The sequence below is a fragment of the Rhineura floridana genome, chromosome 9, assembly GCF_030035675.1.
Source record: "Rhineura floridana isolate rRhiFlo1 chromosome 9, rRhiFlo1.hap2, whole genome shotgun sequence".
NCBI classification, from domain to species: Eukaryota; Metazoa; Chordata; class Lepidosauria; order Squamata; family Rhineuridae; genus Rhineura; species Rhineura floridana.
The window spans coordinates 95721000-95741249 of record NC_084488.1 but is presented as its reverse complement, the minus strand read 5'-3'; the positions used below and the strand labels follow the sequence as shown (position 1 = coordinate 95741249).

Sequence of the window (20250 nt, the reverse complement as noted above, 5' to 3'; positions counted from 1 at the left end):
ACTTTGTAACACTTGAGCTCCCCCTACTGGCTAAATATTGGTGAAAACAGTTGATAAGGTTTTTTAATTGTTCTAATATAACATTAAGTCCTTAAAGACTTAAATGGAACACTTTTTAAATAAGAGATAAAATGACGAAGAGAAAATAACGAGCAGCCTAAAAAAGAGAGAGACTTCTGTCCAGAAGAATGCATCTTTTTGGTAATAGCAAATCATGCAAAATAAACATATAGGTTTGTTTTAGACCCAATTGTATTGACAAGGTGCGCCTGGCACCAACACTGTTACCTTTTCGCCGCCAGGTCAAGACTTTCCTCTTCTCCCAGGCGTTTTAGCATGTGTTTTTAAATTGCTTTTTAAAAATGTGTTTTTAAATGTGTATATTTGTTTTTACTGTTTTTAATTGTTGTAAACCACCCAGAGAGCTTTGGCTATGAGGCGGTATACAAATGCAATAAATAAATAAACAAACAAACAAACTCTGTCAGGATGTTGTTGGGCAGCAAGGTGGACAGTACACCAACAAAATCCCCGTCCTGTCTCTGCAACCCAACACCAGGTACAAAACTTCACATCCAGCTCCCAGATGGACTGGCCTCCTGGCAAGAGTGATGGAACTATTACAGATGATTGCCAGGCCTGATCCCTCTGACCTTGACTGGTGCTGTACTAAATACACAGGCGTGCACAGCTGGATAAGGTCAGGGGCCCCCACTTTGCCTGCCCCTGTCTCAGTAACAGACACCAGGTCAGCCACCTCAAATCATGGATGAGAATTGTTTTATTGTGAACTGATCTGGCATCAAGTAACAGCACTGCCAGATGGGAGGGCAGTTCTCTATTTGGGGGGGGGCTGAGCAGGATGACAAATGTCAGGTGTCTGCTATATGGGGCTACCGTTGATGAGGAACAAATTGGACTGTTTTGAATGTAGTAGGTCACAGGTAGAGGTGAAAAGACCAGCCTTGTTTTCAGTCCATGCCAGTTTTTGCATGTGATCATTTATTCATAAGTCTGTTCTGTGCTGTTTCTGCATTAATCTCTCTGTGTGTGTTTTTTTAAAAAACCAGCAAACAAATTTGTATTTAAATATGGATTTTGAACTTATCTTCTGAAAATACATATTTATGAAATACTTTATTCTAAAATACACATGTTGTAATGGGTTTTAAGTCAAGATCTGCATCACAAAATTCTGAGAAGTGTGGACGAAAACGTCATTCTGATCTTCACCTTAGTACAAAAGGAAAATCAGACTTCGCAAATATGAAATTCATAGGAAGGCATGTCACACAGGGTCAGACTACTGGTCTGCCTTGCTCTTCAGTGGCTGTCAGGGTTTAAAAGCAGAAATCCTTTCCAGCCCTATCTGGAGATGCTGGGGAATGAACATGTGGCCTTTTGCATGGAAAGCATGTGCTCTGTCATGGAGATATGGCCTTTCTCAAGCTTCCCTAGACATATGTTACATGAATTCATGGAGATTTTCCACTGGCTTTCTTTTGTCTTCAGTTAACAATAAGTAGTGCTGTCCTATGGAGCCATAAGCAGCTGGAAACTGATATTTAAAATGCCACCAGTAACATACTTAAAATGCTGTGTAAGATAAAATGCTCAAAGGCTGAAGTGTCAAAATCAATCTATGCTGCCACAAGTTGTGACAATTGGGAGGGGTAACCATGAGGAGAAGTCTTCTGGTGAAACTCAACACTTGTTTTGCCCATAGACGGGAATCCAGCAACATCTGCTTTCTAACTCCCATCATCCCTGACCATCAGTCATGCTGGCTGGGACTGATGGACATTGGAGTCCAACAAAATCTGGAGGACCACAAGTTCCCCATCTCTGGCTTTATTAAAACATGAGAAAAGGTTGTTGTTGCTGCTGCTGTTATTTCGATTTGTATGCCGCTTTTCTGCACAAATGCACCCACAACAGCTCACAACACAAAAGAAACAAATGCATATCAATATAACATTATAATAACAGCCCAATGTCCATTCAGCCATGATATAACAATCCAAAAAAGAGTTCCTTTTGATAATATAACAACATTAAAAATACATTATAAAATGAGCTATTAGAACATATGGACCAGAGTCACATGAAATACCTTTCCAGTACAGTGAAATATCAACAAAAATATGAGGAACAGCCAGTTCTTCAAAAATGCCAGATAATGGACACAGCAAGCAGATTTCTTCAAGCCTGAAGCAGAATGTTTTCTCTCCTTCAGCATAAAGGCCGACGTTATCAGACAGGGAGGCAGGACTTCAGGGGAGCAGCCGTATTCAGGCAGGGCTGGACAAAAAGTTCATCTCCCCTGCTGAGTGGTCCCAGCTGCTGCTTCCCTTCCAACAAGCCTCTGGTGGAAATCAGCATAAAACATTGGCAGGGCTGGCCCAAGCCATTTTGCTGCCTGAGGTGAAGGAGACGGTAGCACCCCTTTCACATTCCACATACAGGAGACAACTGGGTGGGTACCTGAATCTTACTGGTGTGGCCACAGAGGGAAATGACAGAGGGGATTAGGAGGAAAAACCAGCGATTGCTGCTGCTGTCCCCAGTATCAGCTGCCTGAGGTGTTTACTTCATATTGCTTAATGGTAGGGCCTGCCTTGCACGCTGACAATACCTGTATTCCTTTTGGGGATTTACTTGACTGGGTATTACACTAGAATGGTCTACTGAACTGAAGACTTTATGAGATGTTTTATGATCTTTCATCATTGTGCATTGTTTAACTGTACAGGTGCAGATCCCCACATTGAGAACTTTGAACCATTGTTTGAACTAGAAAATGTGAAAGACAAAGATAGTGATGATGAAGGGATTGTACCTGGAACAACACCTTTGGACATGGCAACCAGCTGGGAGGCAAGTGCTCAGGATCATGGCATTTCAAGAGCTAGTACAACGTTCATTTTAGGACTGATTTGAGAATAGGGACCAGACTTTTCTGTATGGCAATGTGTGAAAGGGAGTGGGGTGGGGAGAACTAACCTCTACTGTTAAAAACCCGAAGAATACCCAGAATGTCTTTTGGGGTTTGGTGTGGAAATCACAGATGCAACAGTTTAGTTTGTTGCATCAATAACTGCTACTTATACATTTGTGTAGAATTATTTTTTCTTTGAAATATGCCTGAGCAGTATCCCCATAACCACAACCAGCTCCAGGATTGAGGGGTCCATGGGGAAAATGCCATTGGTGAGGGCTCCTCTGCCTTTCTTAAGGTCTATAGCTGAGTAGTTGAGTATCTACTTTGCATGCAGAAGGTTCCAGATTTAGTCCCTGGCATGCCCAAGCAGGGCTCAGAAAGGCTCCTGTCTAAAACCCTGGAGAACCTCTTCCAGTCACTGTAGAGCATACTGAATTAAATGGACCAATGTCCTGACTCAGTTTAAGGCATCTTCCTATCATAGGTCCTGACAGACTTATTTGAGAGTAGCGGCAGCATTCTAAGCAACTGGAGGGGTGAGATTTAGCCATTTTAGTTTCCTGCAATGTCTCCAATGTAGCATTGTTCCAGGACATTATGAGAAATTCAAATGGTGACTAGACCCATCTGCCCAGCACTGACTACTTGGAGCACTGGTGGTGTTTTTTTTAAGAGCCAGGACAGGCATTAGTAGTAGTCCCTGCCAACTGCCTAAGTATGCCCAGCAGATCATGCCTATATGATCAGCTTTTGAATACTTTGTACAATCTCCAACTAAAAATGGTACATCATCACTACATTGAGTAGTCTTTCTCTTTTTATTGTACTGAGTGTGTTACTAGAACCTTTTCAGACCTTTGAAGGCAGATAGGAGTAGAACTGAAGTTCAGACTATATTATCTTTGCTGGCTACTGCTCTGTTTGAAGAACACTCATGGATTTTTTTTTTCTCCTAGATATTGCAAATAGGGTCAACTTAAAACACATTCTGTTTCCCTGGCGGAATTTGAACATTTTGTATAGTCTCCAGGTAAAGATGGTACATCATGCACTAAGGCTGCAGTCCACTACATGTCTACTCAGAAGTAAGTGCCATTGGGTTCAATGGGACTTACTCCCAGGTAAGTGTGTAGTGGATTGGAGCCTAAATTAATTGCTCTGTAAGGAAAATATTGACCCAGTTCAGAAGGAACATAAGTCATTGTTTAGCACTACAGTAGTGAGTTTAGGTGAGTTGCGGGTTGGAGTTCTCCCCTCCCCCTTCAGCACAGCTGTGAAGAATAAATTGGAAGTGTCAACCTGCTTTTAAACTAGTTTAAAACAATTTATGACCAATAAGGACAAAATGTGATTAATTTAAACTATGGTTAGTAAACAAACCAAGAACAGAAAACATGGTTTGATCCTGGCTTGTTTCAATAAACCATGGTTGGCTTAGGCCACCATTTGTCCTTATTGGATATTAATGACAAAAACTGGTTACTTTAGAAGTAGTCACTTCCTATTTCCCCTTTGCAGTTGTGCTAGGGGATATGTGAGTGCCTAAGGCTCACCTAATCCCTCTGTAGCCCTAAACTATGTACAGTATAAGCACTATGTTCAACCTGAGTAACTGAAGAATATAAATGCCAGACTTGAATTGAAACCTAAATGTACAAGATGCAGCTGGATGGTTTCCCTTTATGTTTGCACTAATTAGCTAACTCTTCTTCCCAACAGGTGTATGACATCTTGAATGGTAAACCTTCCCAGTCAAAGGTAGCTTCCGAAGATCTATTGATACGAGGTAAGGGTCTGTTTGTTGTTATATGCCTTCAAGTCAATTACGACTTATGGCGACCCTATGAATCTTTTGGCTATATCCATAGGGTTTTCACAGTAAGAGGTATTCAGAGGTTGTTTACCATTGCCTTCCTCTAAGCCTATGGCACCTAGTATTCCCAGGCCATCTCCCCATCCAAGTACTAACCAGGTCTGACCCTGCTTAGCTTTCGAGATCAGACTAGGTCGGGCATGTTTAAGTAGGGGGAAAATGGCTATGATTTGCTTTCTTCTCCAGCTTAGCTAATTTGCTTGGTATTATTTTGGAGGTTTGCTGTAGGGTAGTTACTCTCCACTAAAGGCATGTGTGAGATCTGAGTTCCACAGGCTGATTTAGGAGACGGTGCTTTCTGCCATCATCCACACCAAGGTTTCTTAAACAACTCTGTCCTTTCTCCCTGGAACTCTCCCAGAATAGCCCCATTGATACCACCATTCTCTCCATCAAATGCTTCTAAATACCATTTCCTGTGGAGCCTTTGTCTGCAATCCTATACACACTTACCTAGGAGCAAGCCCCATTGACCTCATCAGGACATATATTGTTTTGCACTGTTAACCTAGCTTCTGTGTCCCAATTAAAACAAAGACTAACAGAGCAATCCAAACTATGGGAAGCCAGCATAATTTATTCCAGTTTAAGTTACCTCTGCTCCAAACTCTGCTCAGGAGGAATTTGATTCACACCACTTTTTTGTGGGCTAAGTTCCACCAAGTTGCTAGTTCACATGATTGAGCTGAAAACTGTTTGGAATAGTTGTAAGTCTCTCCTTGCCCTGTCCTGCCCCAGAACATCCCTTTTTGAGGACTAACACCAGCTTAAGTTCTACCAGCTGAGCCAGAGTAAAGGAGTTACCTGGCATATCTCCAGCTCAGATGGGGTAATGGACTTAGGCTTCAATCCAATAATACACACTTACCTGGGAGTAAGTCCCATTGAACCCAATGGAGCAAGTGTAAATTTGTATTGGATAGCAGCCTTAGGCTGGCTCAGCTGGGAAAGCCCAACATTTGTCAAATCCAAAATCTCACATTGTGTGATTGCATGGTAAGTATATGCAGTTGTACAGTATTTGTTCATACGTATACTCTCTTACTCGTGATATTTGGCCTCTTTGTAAAAATTTAGTCTGTAAGCTCATCAAGGCAGAGAGATTTCTCTTTTGATGTCACCCTGTAAAATATCATATAATTGATAGTAAAACTGCAATGCTTCATTAATTGAATTAATCTATTTTAATAAACTAAAAATGTGCTCCCAGTCAGGCAGCAGTTTTTTTAAAAAAATGTATTAATAATACAAATATTAAAAAGTAGATCCACATCATTTAAAAACAATGTATTCTTTCTGCTTCAGAACTTTTTTTATCCCCTTGCAAGCTTACTGATCTACTGCAACTCATATAATTAATCAACAGTGCAATTCTGTGCATGTTTACTTGGAAGTATATTTTACTAAGAATATTTAGGACTTCAGCCTAAGATTTCTTTCATCACATGACAACCCTAATCAGTCGTGCTATACAGTTCTTATGATGAAAGCATTTCTGTAGCCCCTTTCCTGATGCAAAATGTTGTTTCATTTCAGCAGCTAAGAGTTTTAGCACATCCAAACCCAACTCCTTAGCTTTTGTCCCACCCAGGCCCTGGCAGCAGGGAGAGCTACTTGACAGCAACCTGGGCAAATTAATTTACTTACCATATCTAGGCTACATAATGGTTAAATCACACTAGAGGGCTGTGAACAGAAGGTGAATTTAACACAATTTCAAACTCTCAAAAACATTGTCCTTTTGAAGGTTTACACTTGTGATTTCTTTCTCTCTTAACAAGAATGGTTTTTTGATCACAATATGACCTCGCTCTACCCACAGGGAGGTCAGTGGGATTTCATTGCTATGTTTAGTTCAAACAGAAATAGACCAACATCGCATGCCTGGAAGAAGAAAAGCTTCACAGCTGGCATCCAAATTTTGCACTGGGGACTTTGGGATGACTGAGTTGCATGCTCATTTCTAACCCTATGGCTCTAGTCAATAGTGAATTTTACATGTTGTTCTATTTAAACGAAGTGTTTGCTTCCACTTGAGAAGTGAGATTTAAAGAATATATAACTTGTGGCAAATAAATTCACATAATGGTTTCTCTCCCACCCCCCTTTTTCCAGGAAACATGAAAGAGCTGAATGAGGATGTTAAATTACAGCTTTACAAGTTACTTGAAGTGCCTGATCTGAACAAAAACTGGTCCATGTTGGCACAAAAGCTTGGCCTAGGGATACTAAACAATGCCTTCCGGTTGAGTCCCTCTCCATCAAAAACCCTACTGGATAATTATGAGGTAACTCTGATAACTCCCATACTAGGTCAGGCCAACGGTCCATCTAGCCTGATACCATGTTTATAAGCATCTGTCCTGTCAAGTAAGATCCCTCAATAATTCCTTGTGTCACAGAGGCCCATGAAGGAGCCCATTCCAACAAGGGCTTTGCTGTTCAGTTTAGTACAGGGACAGCCTATGTATCCTGCATCCTTTGCACATGCTGAGCCAGTCATTGCACTGAACTTAATGAGAGACCTGCACATGCATATGTTCTTTGCGTGTATCAGTATGCACATTGTGCTTGGATTGGAGCCACTGAGAGCTTTAGACCCTATTGAACATTTCCAACAGTTTGATGCTGAGGACACCCCTTTGCAAGAGGATATATGAATGATCCTACCAATTTGAGGCTTCTATAATAATTTATTTAGAAAACTCACCATAAAGTGAGAGATCCCTCAGAGTTCTGTAAAGCTCTGTTGTCCTTATAGTTGTGCTCTACATATGGTTAACAAGATACAAAAATAGATTTCTTCTGTTTGAAAAGTAAACAGTGCTCTCCACCCTCTTCCAATGTACCTGTCTTTTCTTCCACCAAGTGAATGCTTGTTTATAGGAATAAATATGGGGAAATAATAGGGATATCTCAGCTGATAATTATACAAATCATAATAAGAACTGTGGAGATATCTCATGTCCATTTCCAGGCTCAATTCAACTTTAAGGTCCCAAATACCTGAAAGAATGCCTCCTTCCGTATAGACTCTCTTGGGTGTTGATTGGCAGAGAAAGCCCTCTTGGTAGTTCCACTGCCCTCAAAAGTTTTTTGGGGGGCAGCCCAGGAGTTATCATTCTCTGTGGCAGCCCTTAAGCTGTGGAATTCTCCCCATAAAGGTGCATCTACCACTTTCATTGTATAGCTATTGTCATATGCTGAAGATGCACCTGGCTTTTGAAACCTGACTTGACTGTAAATTGTGTACTGATTTTAATATTGTCTTTGTTGTAACCCTCCCTGGGACCTTATGGTGAAGGGCAAGTAAGAAATCTATTTACAATAATAATATTTGCTTTTTAGTTATAGAGACTCACCTTGAGTTAAATAGGTACTGATATTCCTGCTCTTTGAGAAGATAAATCCAAAGGTAACTGTGAAGCTACCTGCCACCAGGTGTCTGGAGAATGAACTGCTTGTATAAAAAGCTAATGTCCTTTTCTTTTATTGGGAAGAAAGCATTATTGGGAAGAATGCCTTGGTGTCTTTACCTTTATTTTCCATTCTGCATAGGTTTCTGGTGGTACAGTAAGTGAGCTGGTTGATGCCTTGATTGAAATGGATTATCCAGAGGCCGCTGAAATAATTAAAAAAGCACTATCCATCTCATCAAGCCAGTCCAGCATGGAGAAGGAAAGAGATGTCAAGCCTCCATTATGTGAATCACCTTCCTCTCCCATGAAAGCACAAACAGGTAAACTATGCAATGCCAATCCATGCATCTACAACAAAACATTTTGCAGATGGGTTTGTTTGCTGTGGCAGTGGTGTGATAAAGGCAGAGTGATGAGGTGACAGACCCAGATTCAAATCCTTTCTCAGCTGCTGAGCCCACCGGTTGGGAAAGCCACCATCTCATTAGCTTAGGGAAAAGGTCAGGATGCAAATATCCATACAATTGTAGCACTAGCCTACAACCCGAATTAGGACATTTTGCTCTCAAGGCCTGAAGTGATAGTCCTTGGGAGCATTCAGCACAGGGATCCTGGAGGAATTAAATTCCTGTGACTTTAAATTCCTGCAAACTGACCTGGTCCATGCTTCTTAGACTAATGTGCAGAATGGATCATAATTATCCTTTTATGTTTCACACTTCTCCAAATTTTGCAATGCAGTGGTCAGCTCAAAGAAAGGATCAAGTCCTGTTTTTGAATTGTGTACACTGAGATCAAATACATATTTAAATACATAATTCATGATAAAATACTTATTTAAATATGAATATTGGTGCATATTATTCAAAAAAGAAAATAAACCACAGATTAACATGGAAACAGGACAGAATAGATGTAAGAATGAAAACATGCAAAACTGACACGGACCAGGAATGGACTGATCTGTCTATCCCTATTTCAGTCCTTTGCATTTAAAGGCTTTAGAAGTAGAGTATGATGAATTAGACTGAAGGCACAGAGTGCAACTACATTATTGAAGCTAAACAGGTCTGTTGGGTTAGTGGCTTGATGGGATTCTGGTTACTCCTGTATATGCTGCTTTGGGCACCTGGGAGGAAAAGATATAAAATTTTAAAAATAGCTTTGTTTAAACCACTCTAATAGCTTATTAAGTAATCTGTAGAAGATTTTTTTTTAATTAGAGTGCAGTCCTGAATACACACTTATTTGGTAGAAGGCCCAGTTGAAATCAGGGAGGCTTGCTTCTGAACAAACATGTTGAAGATTTTGCTGTTACTTTGGGGCTGGTGCTAGTGCATTTAAAAGAAGCCGCAAAGCAACAGTTAAGGCATATTTAACATTCCTGAAGATGATGGGTTCAGATTTATTGAGTTGCTCCTCTATTCGATGTTCTGCCATTTAGGAGATTGTATTCACTGCTAGATCACAGTAATTCCAATATTATATTTTAAAAACACACAGAGACACAGAAAACAGAGGGCATTGACTCTCCCGTTGTCCTTGCAGCTGAGTAGCCTTGGTGTTTACAGACCCTGTGGAAAGGAGGGGAGGAAAAGTGTAGCATAAATGTGTGAAGTTGCCTTATAAAAGAATAGTATCATACCATTTGTCCTACTAGCCCAATCTTTTCTGGATTGCCCATTAGGCAGATGCCTTTCCCAGTTTTGCCAACAAAGCTCCTTTAATTGGAAATGCCAGGGTTTCAGCCAGACACCTTTCATATACAAAGCATATTCTCTGCTGCTGCTGGGCTGTGAAGTCTCTGCAAAAGCCTGGAAGGTAGCAGATTGGTAAAGCTCCTGCCCTGGATTGTCTCTTCTGCACCTGTCAGTAACTACAAAAAATATTGACTTCAGGTGGGAGTACTGATAGGGGCAGGAAGCAGCAAAGGGGCCTTTATATTGCTTTCATTTTACTTGTTGAACTGGATATATTGTACTGTTTTGCAAATTGCTGTCATATTAGCATTTTGTTAAAAACCCTATGAATTATGCAACAGATTCCTTTTTCCCTCTGCCAGGTGATGTCAAATTCCAAGATGCTGAAAGTATTTGTGACAGTGGTGTAGAGATTTCCCTCCGCAAACTCAGCTTTACATATTCGGAGTCTTTCACCAGCAAGTCACCAGTAACATTTAAGAAACTGGCTACAGGCTATGGACAGGACAACTCGCTACAAGGCAAAATTGAAGCCACTTAGAGGTGTGGAATAGTTGTATAAAGCATTCTGCAGTGAAAGGGAGTTGCTAATTATCCAAATGCACTAGAAGAAAAAGCTCTTTGAAATGTACATAGACAGGACCCTTCAACACACAGGTATCAGATCCCGGTAAAGTGGGAAGCTCAGGACAGGAACATGAGGACTGAGTGAATTTTCTTTTTTCCTAACATCTTCACCTATAAAAGGAATCGACTACTCTTTGATGTTTAATAAAAGTTACATAAGAGACATTGACTGTGGTCCAAAACTGTGAAGCACAAAACTCAGCCATAAACGGTGATCAAGATACTTATGTCAAAAATTATAATGTATATTTCAGTAAGTATTTAAAGTTTCATCTGGTGTCTATAAAATCATTCAAGCTTCAAATGGTGTTTACCCATGCTGTTTTACCATCTTTCTAATGTAAATATTTTTGTTTAGATGAATTACTCAAGGAAAAAATGTGCTTTTTAAATGCTTGTTTTTTATTTTACTTTTATAATAAAAAGCAAAATTCATATCATTTTCAGTATTTATGTGCTGACCCACACATGAGATGCAACAAAGTTGCTGGTGGCAACTTCCTCCCATTAGTTTGATGAGATAGCTCTCATAACCTAGAACAGTAATGCATCAATAGGGTAATGAGGTATTTTTCTTTTCTTAAGGGTACCTGAGTAAGGCCTACAGTCTTGCAAAATGTTTGCAGTAGCTTCTTTAGGATTACAAGAAGGCTGGGCTACCTCCTGAACTCCTTAAGAGGTAAAGAAAGTCAGAACACAGATAGAGGCAATTATATGTGCTGATGACAGTACAAATACAAGCAATCCTTTTGAAGTATGAGAAAATATTGATACCTTTTTTCAATGGAGAGTCAGACTGGTGTGAGCTGGATACTTTGGTATACTGTTTTTGACTAGCACGTAAATTGGCAGAGGTGCTTAAAAAACAATATTGAAAAGAAAGAGCCTAAGTGGACTAAAAACAACAGAGTCTTGTGGCACCCTTAAATAACAAATTTTGTTACAACATGAGCATTCATAATCACATCAGATGCAGGACGTGTGATCCTTAGGCTTCAGGTCTATGGGTATGAAGGGGACAGGGAACATAAAAGTTGGAGTTAAATGGCAATGGAATACAAAAGTACAGCCTGTGATGATACAATTAAAGTTTAAATATATAAAGGGACCCTTCAGAGTAGCAGTAATTGATGATGAAGGTATTGCTTTTGTGGATTAGCCTGTTTAAGATGGCACAATACTTGGTTGTTTTTGCTGCAGACTCTCATAGCTCCTCCTCCTCCGGGAACCATCTAAGTGGACCAGTTTGAGAAGGCATCCTCTCCTGACGCTCCCCCCACTTCCCTTCCTTTTAATTGGTGCTTAGCTGCGAAGTGCCACAGTTCAAACTGACCAGAAAATTATAGTCACGGACTTCAAAGGCTTTCTTCCAATGAGTACCTGCTGGCCAAGAATACTCAGTAGTAAAGGAAAAACACTCTGTTTTAGGCCCACAGCCTCATCCCTCTCTCTCTCTCTCTCTCTTTGGCATCTTTAGCAGCACACATGCTATTGGAGGTTGCTGATTTATAGGATCGCCATAAGTCGTGGTCTACTTGAAGGCACATAACAACAACGAAGCAGCACACAGAACAGGTCCAAGGCAGCAGTGCTGCCTGGATTTTTGTTCCAGGCATCATTACTACCTTAAACTGTGAGCTGGGTACCACCTCTCCATGTTGCGAACTTTCAGCTTGCCTTGGGGACCTGCTCTGGGGGGGGGGGGGGGGAGAGACAGTGAGCCTCTTAGTGAAATCAACAAGTCCCACCTTGACTAGCCCCAGCAGCTAGGACTTGCACAAAAGGTAGGACCACCATCACCACCGCACACTTCCCCTGTAATTTGAGCCTTGCTTGGGTGTGACTCCTTAGTCTATTTCTGAAGCAGCACACCTTTCCATCTGAAACACAAGCCCTGATTCTGGAATATAGAGGAATGGAATTTACTCAAAGCATCAATTATTCTTTGACTGCCATATTCCTATTCTCATGACGCTCTCTTAGCATATGTGCTCATCTGACCTTTCTTTTGTTTTTCCTTTTTTTGTTTTTAAATAGCCTCAGTCTGTAGATGTGCTGAGCTGCCCTTGGGCTCAGTCTGTTGAACAAGAGAGTCCCAAGTGTGCAAGAAGCTGGCACAAGAATTATATTTAACGGCCCCACTTTGTGCATCTCTTGCTGCAGAGTTGCAATCCTGTTTCCATTAAGTTTTGTCTTCCTTCAGGGTTTTCCTCAGGAAATGTCTGTTAGTGATGTTAAGCTGAGTGATTTTTCCAGTTCCTTCACACTAGTGGTCTCCCAAGGGTAAAACAACAGGACTTTTCGCTTCTCCGTTAGAAGAAAACCATTGTCGCTGAATCTCCCTGGGACATTCCCAGCATCCAACCACACAAAAGGAGCGATGGCCGTTGTTTCCAGGATAATCTGAAACTGATCTCTTTCTTGGGAAACAGAAGCCTGAAAGGAAGGGAAAAAGATTTTGAGATGTGGTTCCATTATTATTCTTGCAGTTTGTTTATAACAGCTACGGAATTTTTACTATGCAATGTGCTTTAATAATTTATTCATCTTCACAACAAGCTTGCCTGCAGAAAAGGAAATAATGGCATAAAGATATAAAGAGCTGCCTATTACTAAGGCCTGATCCACATTTTAAAACTTTATTTTTTTACCAGTTTTACTACTATGGTTGCCCCTCCAGGAGGTGATGGCCCAGGACATGGTGAAAATTCTAAGGGATCTTTTTACTTTCACCCTTCTCAAGAACTAATTCATGCAGAAAGAACTGAACCAGTTAAGTCTGTTGTGTAGATCAGGGGTTGACAACATGACATCAGTACCTCCTATGGCACCCATGAAAGGTGTCTTAGTAAACATGCCCTCAAAAGTCCACAATGTATGAGACACTGTTTGCTCTTCCTGCCCAGTTCCTATTTGCACTGATTTGGGCTCTCATACATTGAATACACACCCTTCAACATGCCCACATTTCATTGGATTCCAGAATTGGGCACCCACCCCCTCTCCCATCCTGAAAAGAGCTTCTAGGTGCGAGCAAGCAACCACAGTGGCTGGTGTTAGGTGTCTTTTCCCACTGGTGGGCATGCCTGCACCATGTTGTGGTCTGGTCACTTTTTCTGCTCTTTCAGGTATGGCTGATTGTGTTATGTCACACGCCCAGTGGAGCCATTGTGACTGGCACCCATGGCACCTTCTCAAAATTGGACCAAAAAAGGTTGATGACCACTGCTATAAGTCGATATAACCTTAGTCCAGCTCAGTACTACCCTAGTACTTTCAACATTCTTCAAGGCTCCAAGAGAGGTAACTTCCCCAGTCTTGCTAGCTGAGATTCTCTTAACTGGAGAGACCAGGTTCTGAACCTGATTCCATGGGTGACCTTGGGCCAGTCACCATCTCTTAGCCTAATCTACCTCACAGGTTTGTTGTGAGGATAAAATGGAGAGAGAAGAGAACCACGTATGCTCCTCGGAGGAAAGGTGGGATAGAACTGGAATAAATAAATAAACAGAATGATGCATATGGTCTACCACAGAGTTATGACCCAATAGGACAAAGGAAACTGGTCTATACCAGGTCAGACCATTGAACCGTGTGACTCAGTATTGCCTGGCAGTGGCTCTTCAGGATTTTAAAAAGTTGTCAGTTGCAGCTCTACCAGGATATATAAGGGATTGAATTTGGGACCTTGTCGCATGCAAAAAGATCTGCTCTGTGACTGAGTTTCCCCCTGAACAGCTGGGCCCTGATACACTGCTTTAATACACATGTATCCTTGCCAGCTATATCAGCACCTATTCACTATCAGCACTGATCAACATGAAATCACGAAAACAATGCAGCTGTCACAGGTGACACAATTCACATAAAGGAAGGATGAATATGATCCATGCAGTGTGGGATCTTCTTTCAGGTTTCTTACACTTGTAGTTTCGCATTAAACACAATGGGAAATCTCTTAACTATTACAATTTAGCAATAAAATAAGAGGCTATGAAATCCTTTCCTTGAGAGGTTAGTAAGAAAAGCCTGAATAATGACTTGCAGGGTATAGATGTACTTTGGATTAAAAATCCAATATTCTACACCAAGAAAAGTTCAGTTCTGTATCTACAAATTATGAAAATCGGACAATTTTGCATATGGCTTCTGAGATGACAACCTTACTTTCAAAGGGATAAGAAATTTGGGGGGTTGCTTTTTTAAAAATAGAAACACGGATCCTTAGGTAACTGAATTCTGTGCATGGTATCAAATGTCATACACAGTTTTGAGTATTTCTCAGGAGCAAGACAGCTCATTGCAGTTACTCCAACTTCGTGGTTCTATAAATGGCTGCCTATGTGCCAAGAAACAAAAATATTACTCAAACAAATGAGAGCAATTTTGTTGCTTACAAGAAGCTGTGGATTCTTTAGTCCAACTGCATCCTTCAGTGAGGACAGAAAGAAGTAATTGCTTGAACTGGAGAGTTCTTCACCCTTAAGGTAAAAGGTGACAACACAGCTTTGTCTAGTACAATTTCCACATCTTTTCAGAAGCTCACTGATGGGCTCCTTGTAGATGGGGGCACCTGCTCCTCCCTTAAGGACCACACCCTCTTCAGCCAAGGTACACACTGGCTCCATCAAACTCCAATCATGCAGACTGACCTGTAGGGCACATTAAGAGATCAAGGCAGTACAAACAGATTATTAATGCTTGCTTTCCATTTATAAAACCCAGGTATTCAACTCAGTTCAGCACATGTTTGCATGTCTCATATTAAAATTAATTGGATTTAAAAGAACTTTGTTTTGGCAGAAACATGCCTCTTTATTAAGGCAATAATGCTACATTATTCACTTGCAAAATTCAGTATTTACACTTCACTTTTTAAAAACTCAAAACACAATGTTAATTCTTAACTGAGAGTATTTCATTTATTTATTCCTTTGTATGTACTAGGGCTGGACTTCATTTTGCTACAGAGCTGAATGGGAGCGAGGTGGGGGCCATTTGAGCCAAAACTCCACTGTGAAATGGAAGGGGATGAACTGATTCAAAGGACAGAAGAGGAGGCTTCTGACACACACACCCCACTGGCTTTCTTGTTATGTTTTTAAATGTTTAAAGCCAGAGGCTTTGCTACAGCAGCGGAGCTCTGGCTGCTGATTCTTCCTTCTCAGATTGCAGAGGAAGGAAGAATAGTGCTGGCAGCAACCACAGCCCTGTTTTGTTTTTTAAAAAAAGAAAAAGTGGAAGGGGGGGCTCTTCTCCCCCCCCCACAACTGTAAGACCTTTCTCTCAGAAACAGTTTCAGTAGTCAAATTGCAGCCTCTGAAACAGAACCAAAACAGCCACCATCAACTCTCAACCTATCAATGGGGTAACAAATGGACTCCTGTTTCTCGCACATGCACACGCACAACATACAACTAAATGTTGCAGTGTATTCCTAATCCTCAACACAAATTATTCAGCCAGCATCCTGAATGTTGTTCTCTTTGACACTTGTAGAGGACATCATTTTTTTCCTTTTCATGCTCCTGATACCTTCCACCTCAGTGCTGAAGAGTTCAGCATAGTGGCTGGTACCTATTGGGGCTGACACGAGGGTGGAAGGCAATGACAGGTGGAGTGACCCATGGCTCGTAAGCAAGGGTTGGGGTTTTTTTGGAAAGCAGGTTATATTTTTGGGACAACCCACGTGTGGTTTTATATATAGGTATAATTTTGTTCTCTCTTTTCTGGTATTACTATGTGATGCTATCTTAAGAGTTCATGAGACTATCTGTATGTTTATATCAACAGCCCCATAATTCAATTAATAACAAAACAAGAAGGCAGGCAGGTGAGGGGCAGACCAAGGTTGGTGGGGCAGGGCCACGTTTGCCCTACTGGACCAACCTCCTCCGCTTCTGGCCCCAAATCTGAATGTGTTATTGTTATATAGCTGGAAGGGAGGGGGAGGAGAGGTGGGGCTTTTTTTAACCTTACCGCATGCTCACCTCTAACATTAATGCTCACCTTCAAATACTAAAAACTGTCAGGGCCTCAAGCAGGTCAATTCCTGCTCTTTTCCCTCCACTGCTCTTGTCTTCAATGGGCACTTTTGACTTTCTACAACTGCCTTTAACCACAGACTTCATTGCTCAGCTCCCACAGTCTGCTTGACTTCCAGGTTGTTTATATCAATTTTTTCTCTTCTGGGTTAGAAGTGAGGGCTGCCCATGGGGGTGGGGGGAATGGAGAATTTCAGGATTTTAGCATAGGGCACAGTAGGGTAGACTGGGCAGAGCGTGTCCCTCCCCAAAAAAGATAGCCACAAAGACAGTGGCCCCCTGTCTTTTCATTCATTTTGATTCAAGAAGTTCCCTCTCCAGATACTGTCTTGAATTACTCTTGGATTTTCAACATTTGATAGGGTATGTGAGAACTGCTCCCTTATTTTTGGGTGACACTAATTCTTTTCCAAATTGATAGATTTGGAAATGGCTCACCCACCCATTTGCTATCATTAGGAATATATTGTTATGGGTTTGCAGATTGAGATAGATGATTTCTATGAGTCTCCTTCTAGCCTCTGATTCAAAAAAAAAGAAGTCTCCTTTGTTAGTCTAATAGAGTGGCCAGGTGGGTTAATGGGTCTATCAAGTGCCGATTAACTGGCGAATGGGCCAGGGAGATCCTATTGCTATTGAAACTTCAGGAGAGTCCCCTCCCCATCCCAAGACCAAAAGACAGGCTTGTGTTTTTAGTTGAGTCTGAGGAAAGGCTGGGAACTGGAGAGAGACAGAGAGGCTGGTTCCCTGCACCACAACTTTAGGATGCCTCCTGTAAGCCTGATGGAAAAACAAGATCCATTGGACTGCTGCTGCTTTGAATTCCTCCATCTTAAGCTCAGGTTGGAATGTGTGGAATCTCTGCTATCTTTTCTGTGCCTACTGAAGACCTTCCTCTTTCAACAAGCCTTTTAAGTTGAGACCTTATCCCAGTCTGTGCCTGTGTTGGAATTGCTTTTTAATATGTTTTTAACCTTTCTTTAAGATTTCTTGAAAGCTTTTTAAAAAATGTTTTTAAAGATGTTTTGTTTTAATGTATTTTAAAGTCTATTTTTATGATGTTTTAAAGTGTTTTTAGTGCTTTTGTTTGCCGCCCCGGGCTCCTGCTGAGAGGAAGGACGGGATATAAAAATAATAATAATAAATAAATTAAATAAATGAAGACATCACAGTCTCTGCTGATCTTCTTTCCAATGAAACCAAAGTCTGGGTAAGTGCAGGGACTCCTGGAGATTTCTCAGCGCTCGGAGATTGGGGTGGCGTGCAACAATATGTATATGGAGAAGATAAATTTGCAAGCAAATCTGGGTTACGGAAACTTGCATGGAAGCTAGTTAGATTAATCTATTTAAAAACCCATTAGGCTCCAAACGTTTGCAGTCTTTCTTAGGAGTAAGCCCCATTGCACTCAGTACAACTTACTTCTGAGGAATCTATTATGCACAGGATCATACTGTCAGATGAATGAAATGGTAATCCTAATACAGGCGTTGGGAACCCTTGGCCCTCCAGATGTTGCTGAACGACAACTCCCATCATCCCTGGCCATAAGCCACACTGGCTGGGGCTGATGGGAGCTGTAGTCAGCAACATCTGGAGGTCTAAAGGTTTCCCACCTCAGTCCTAATGTGTCGTCAAAGCATTTTCAAAAATATATAACTACTTATAAAAACTGCAGATGGCAAACACCATGTTAGCATTGTCCCCTCCGTTCTCAAAGATGAAATACTGTCTTTTTAAAGATGGCTGCTTCTGTGACATACACCTGTGCCTTCTGAACAAACAAAAAATAGAATTTGTTTCCCTTAAAAACTATTTTTATATGCAAATTTAACCAATCCATTAAAACAGGAGGTCGTTAACCTGTGGTCCCTCCAGACAGCTCCCTATATACCTGGCTATTGGCCATGCTGGCTGGGGGCTGATGGGAGTTGGAAGCCAACAACATCTGGATGGCCACAAGATTTCCACCCACCTCTGCATTAAAACAAATTCCATTAATCAACTAAGTTGTGTTTTTGTTTTGTTTTAAAACATCCTCCTGGATTCTTTCCAGATCCAACTTCAATAATTAGGCAAAGCAGAACTTACTCTGAGTGTCAGCTCATAGTCTGAGTGAAGATCTGAGATACCGTATATGTAGAGGACGTCTTCAGCCTCATGGGCCACCGGCAAAAAAGGAGCAAAGAAACGCTGGGCAAAATAATGGAGCATCTTCCACTTGCCGCCATATTCTGAGAAGGTTTCCAAAGAAGAAGAAATATTACTCATACCCTGAAATGACCTTGCTCCTACTGTGCAACCATTCCAGTTAAGAGGCCTGTTTTCTTTTCAATAGTCAGAAGCAGGTTCGTTCATAAATTACCTGAGGAACATGGCTCTCACATTTATTTATTTTTACATGTTTTATATACTGCTTAATCCACAAAGACCTTTAAGTGGTTTATATAAAACAAAGCATTCTCTCTCGATCTGTATACACCTTATCTTACATATAATATTTTTCTCAGGCTGTCATGCTGTAGTTTGCAGAGGTCACCAGCTGTTGCAGGGCTCCATGGTGCATATGATGAAACATGCTATACAGGGCAGCCTTTCCCAACCTTTGGGTCCCCAAATGTTGTTGGACTACAACTCCTATCAGCCCTAGCCAGCATGGCCAATGGTCAGGAATTATGGGAATTGTACTGGAGGGCTGTAGAAAGTGGAGTCCCTCAAGGATCGGTATTGGGACCTGTACTTTTCAACTTGTTCATTAATGACCTAGAATTAGGAGTGAGCAGTAAAGTGGCCAAGTTTGCTGACGACACTAAATTGTTCAGGGTTGTTAAAACAAAAAGGGATTGCGAAGAGCTCCAAAAAGACCTCTCCAAACTGAGTGAATGGGGGGGAAAATGGCAAATGCAATTCAATATAAACAAGTGTAAAATTATGCATATTGGAGCAAAAAATCTTAATTTCACATATACGCTCATGGGGTCTGAACTGGCGGTGACCGACCAGGAGAGAGACCTCGGGGTTGTAGTGGACAGCATGATGAAAATGTCGACCCAGTGTGCGGCAGCTGTGAAAAAGGCAAATTCCATGCTAGCGATAATTAGGAAAGGTATTGAAAATAAAACAGCCGATATCATAATGCCGTTGTATAAATCTATGGTGCGCCCGCATTTGGAATACTGTGTACAGTTCTGGTCGCCTCATCTCAAAAAGGATATTAGAGTTGGAAAAGGTTCAGAAGAGGGCAACCAGAATGATCAAGGGGATGGAGCGACTCCCTTACGAGGAAAGGTTGCAGCATTTGGGGCTTTTTAGTTTAGAGAAAAGGCGGGTCAGAGGAGACATGATAGAAGTGTATAAAATTATGCATGGCATTGAGAAAGTGGATAGAGAAAAGTTCTTCTCCCTCTCTCATAATACTAGAACTCGTGGACATTCAAAGAAGCTGAATGTTGGAAGATTCAGGACAGACAAAAGGAAGTACTTCTTTACTCAGCGCATAGTTAAACTATGGAATTTGCTCCCACAAGATGCAGTAATGGCCACCAGCTTGGATGGCTTTAAAAGAAGATTAGACAAATTCATGGAGGACAGGGCTATCAATGGCTACTAGCTGTGATGGCTGTGCTCTGCCACCCTAGTCAGAGGC

The 20250-nt window shown here is 41.2% G+C and overlaps 2 protein-coding genes across 6 annotated transcripts in view; one reads left to right on the top strand and one right to left on the bottom strand.

Annotated features, from left to right (window-relative positions):
- NFKB1 (nuclear factor kappa B subunit 1) overlaps window positions 1–10950 on the top strand; it is a 112074-nt gene extending 101124 nt beyond the window's left edge. For all 4 annotated transcript variants that reach the window (XM_061585544.1, XM_061585542.1, XM_061585543.1 and 1 more), the window contains 5 exons: window positions 2753–2877; window positions 4661–4727; window positions 6930–7102; window positions 8373–8553; window positions 10296–10950. In XM_061585544.1, coding sequence (XP_061441528.1) covers window positions 2753–2877; window positions 4661–4727; window positions 6930–7102; window positions 8373–8553; window positions 10296–10474 — 725 coding nt within the window. In that variant the 3' untranslated portion in view covers window positions 10475–10950. The remainder of the gene's footprint in view (window positions 1–2752; window positions 2878–4660; window positions 4728–6929; window positions 7103–8372; window positions 8554–10295) is intronic.
- MANBA (mannosidase beta) overlaps window positions 10946–20250 on the bottom strand; it is a 91592-nt gene continuing 82287 nt past the window's right edge. For both annotated transcript variants that reach the window (XM_061585547.1, XM_061585548.1), the window contains 3 exons: window positions 18696–18838; window positions 14958–15212; window positions 10946–12996 (listed from right to left, as the gene is read on the bottom strand). In XM_061585547.1, coding sequence (XP_061441531.1) covers window positions 12772–12996; window positions 14958–15212; window positions 18696–18838 — 623 coding nt within the window. In that variant the 3' untranslated portion in view covers window positions 10946–12771. The remainder of the gene's footprint in view (window positions 12997–14957; window positions 15213–18695; window positions 18839–20250) is intronic.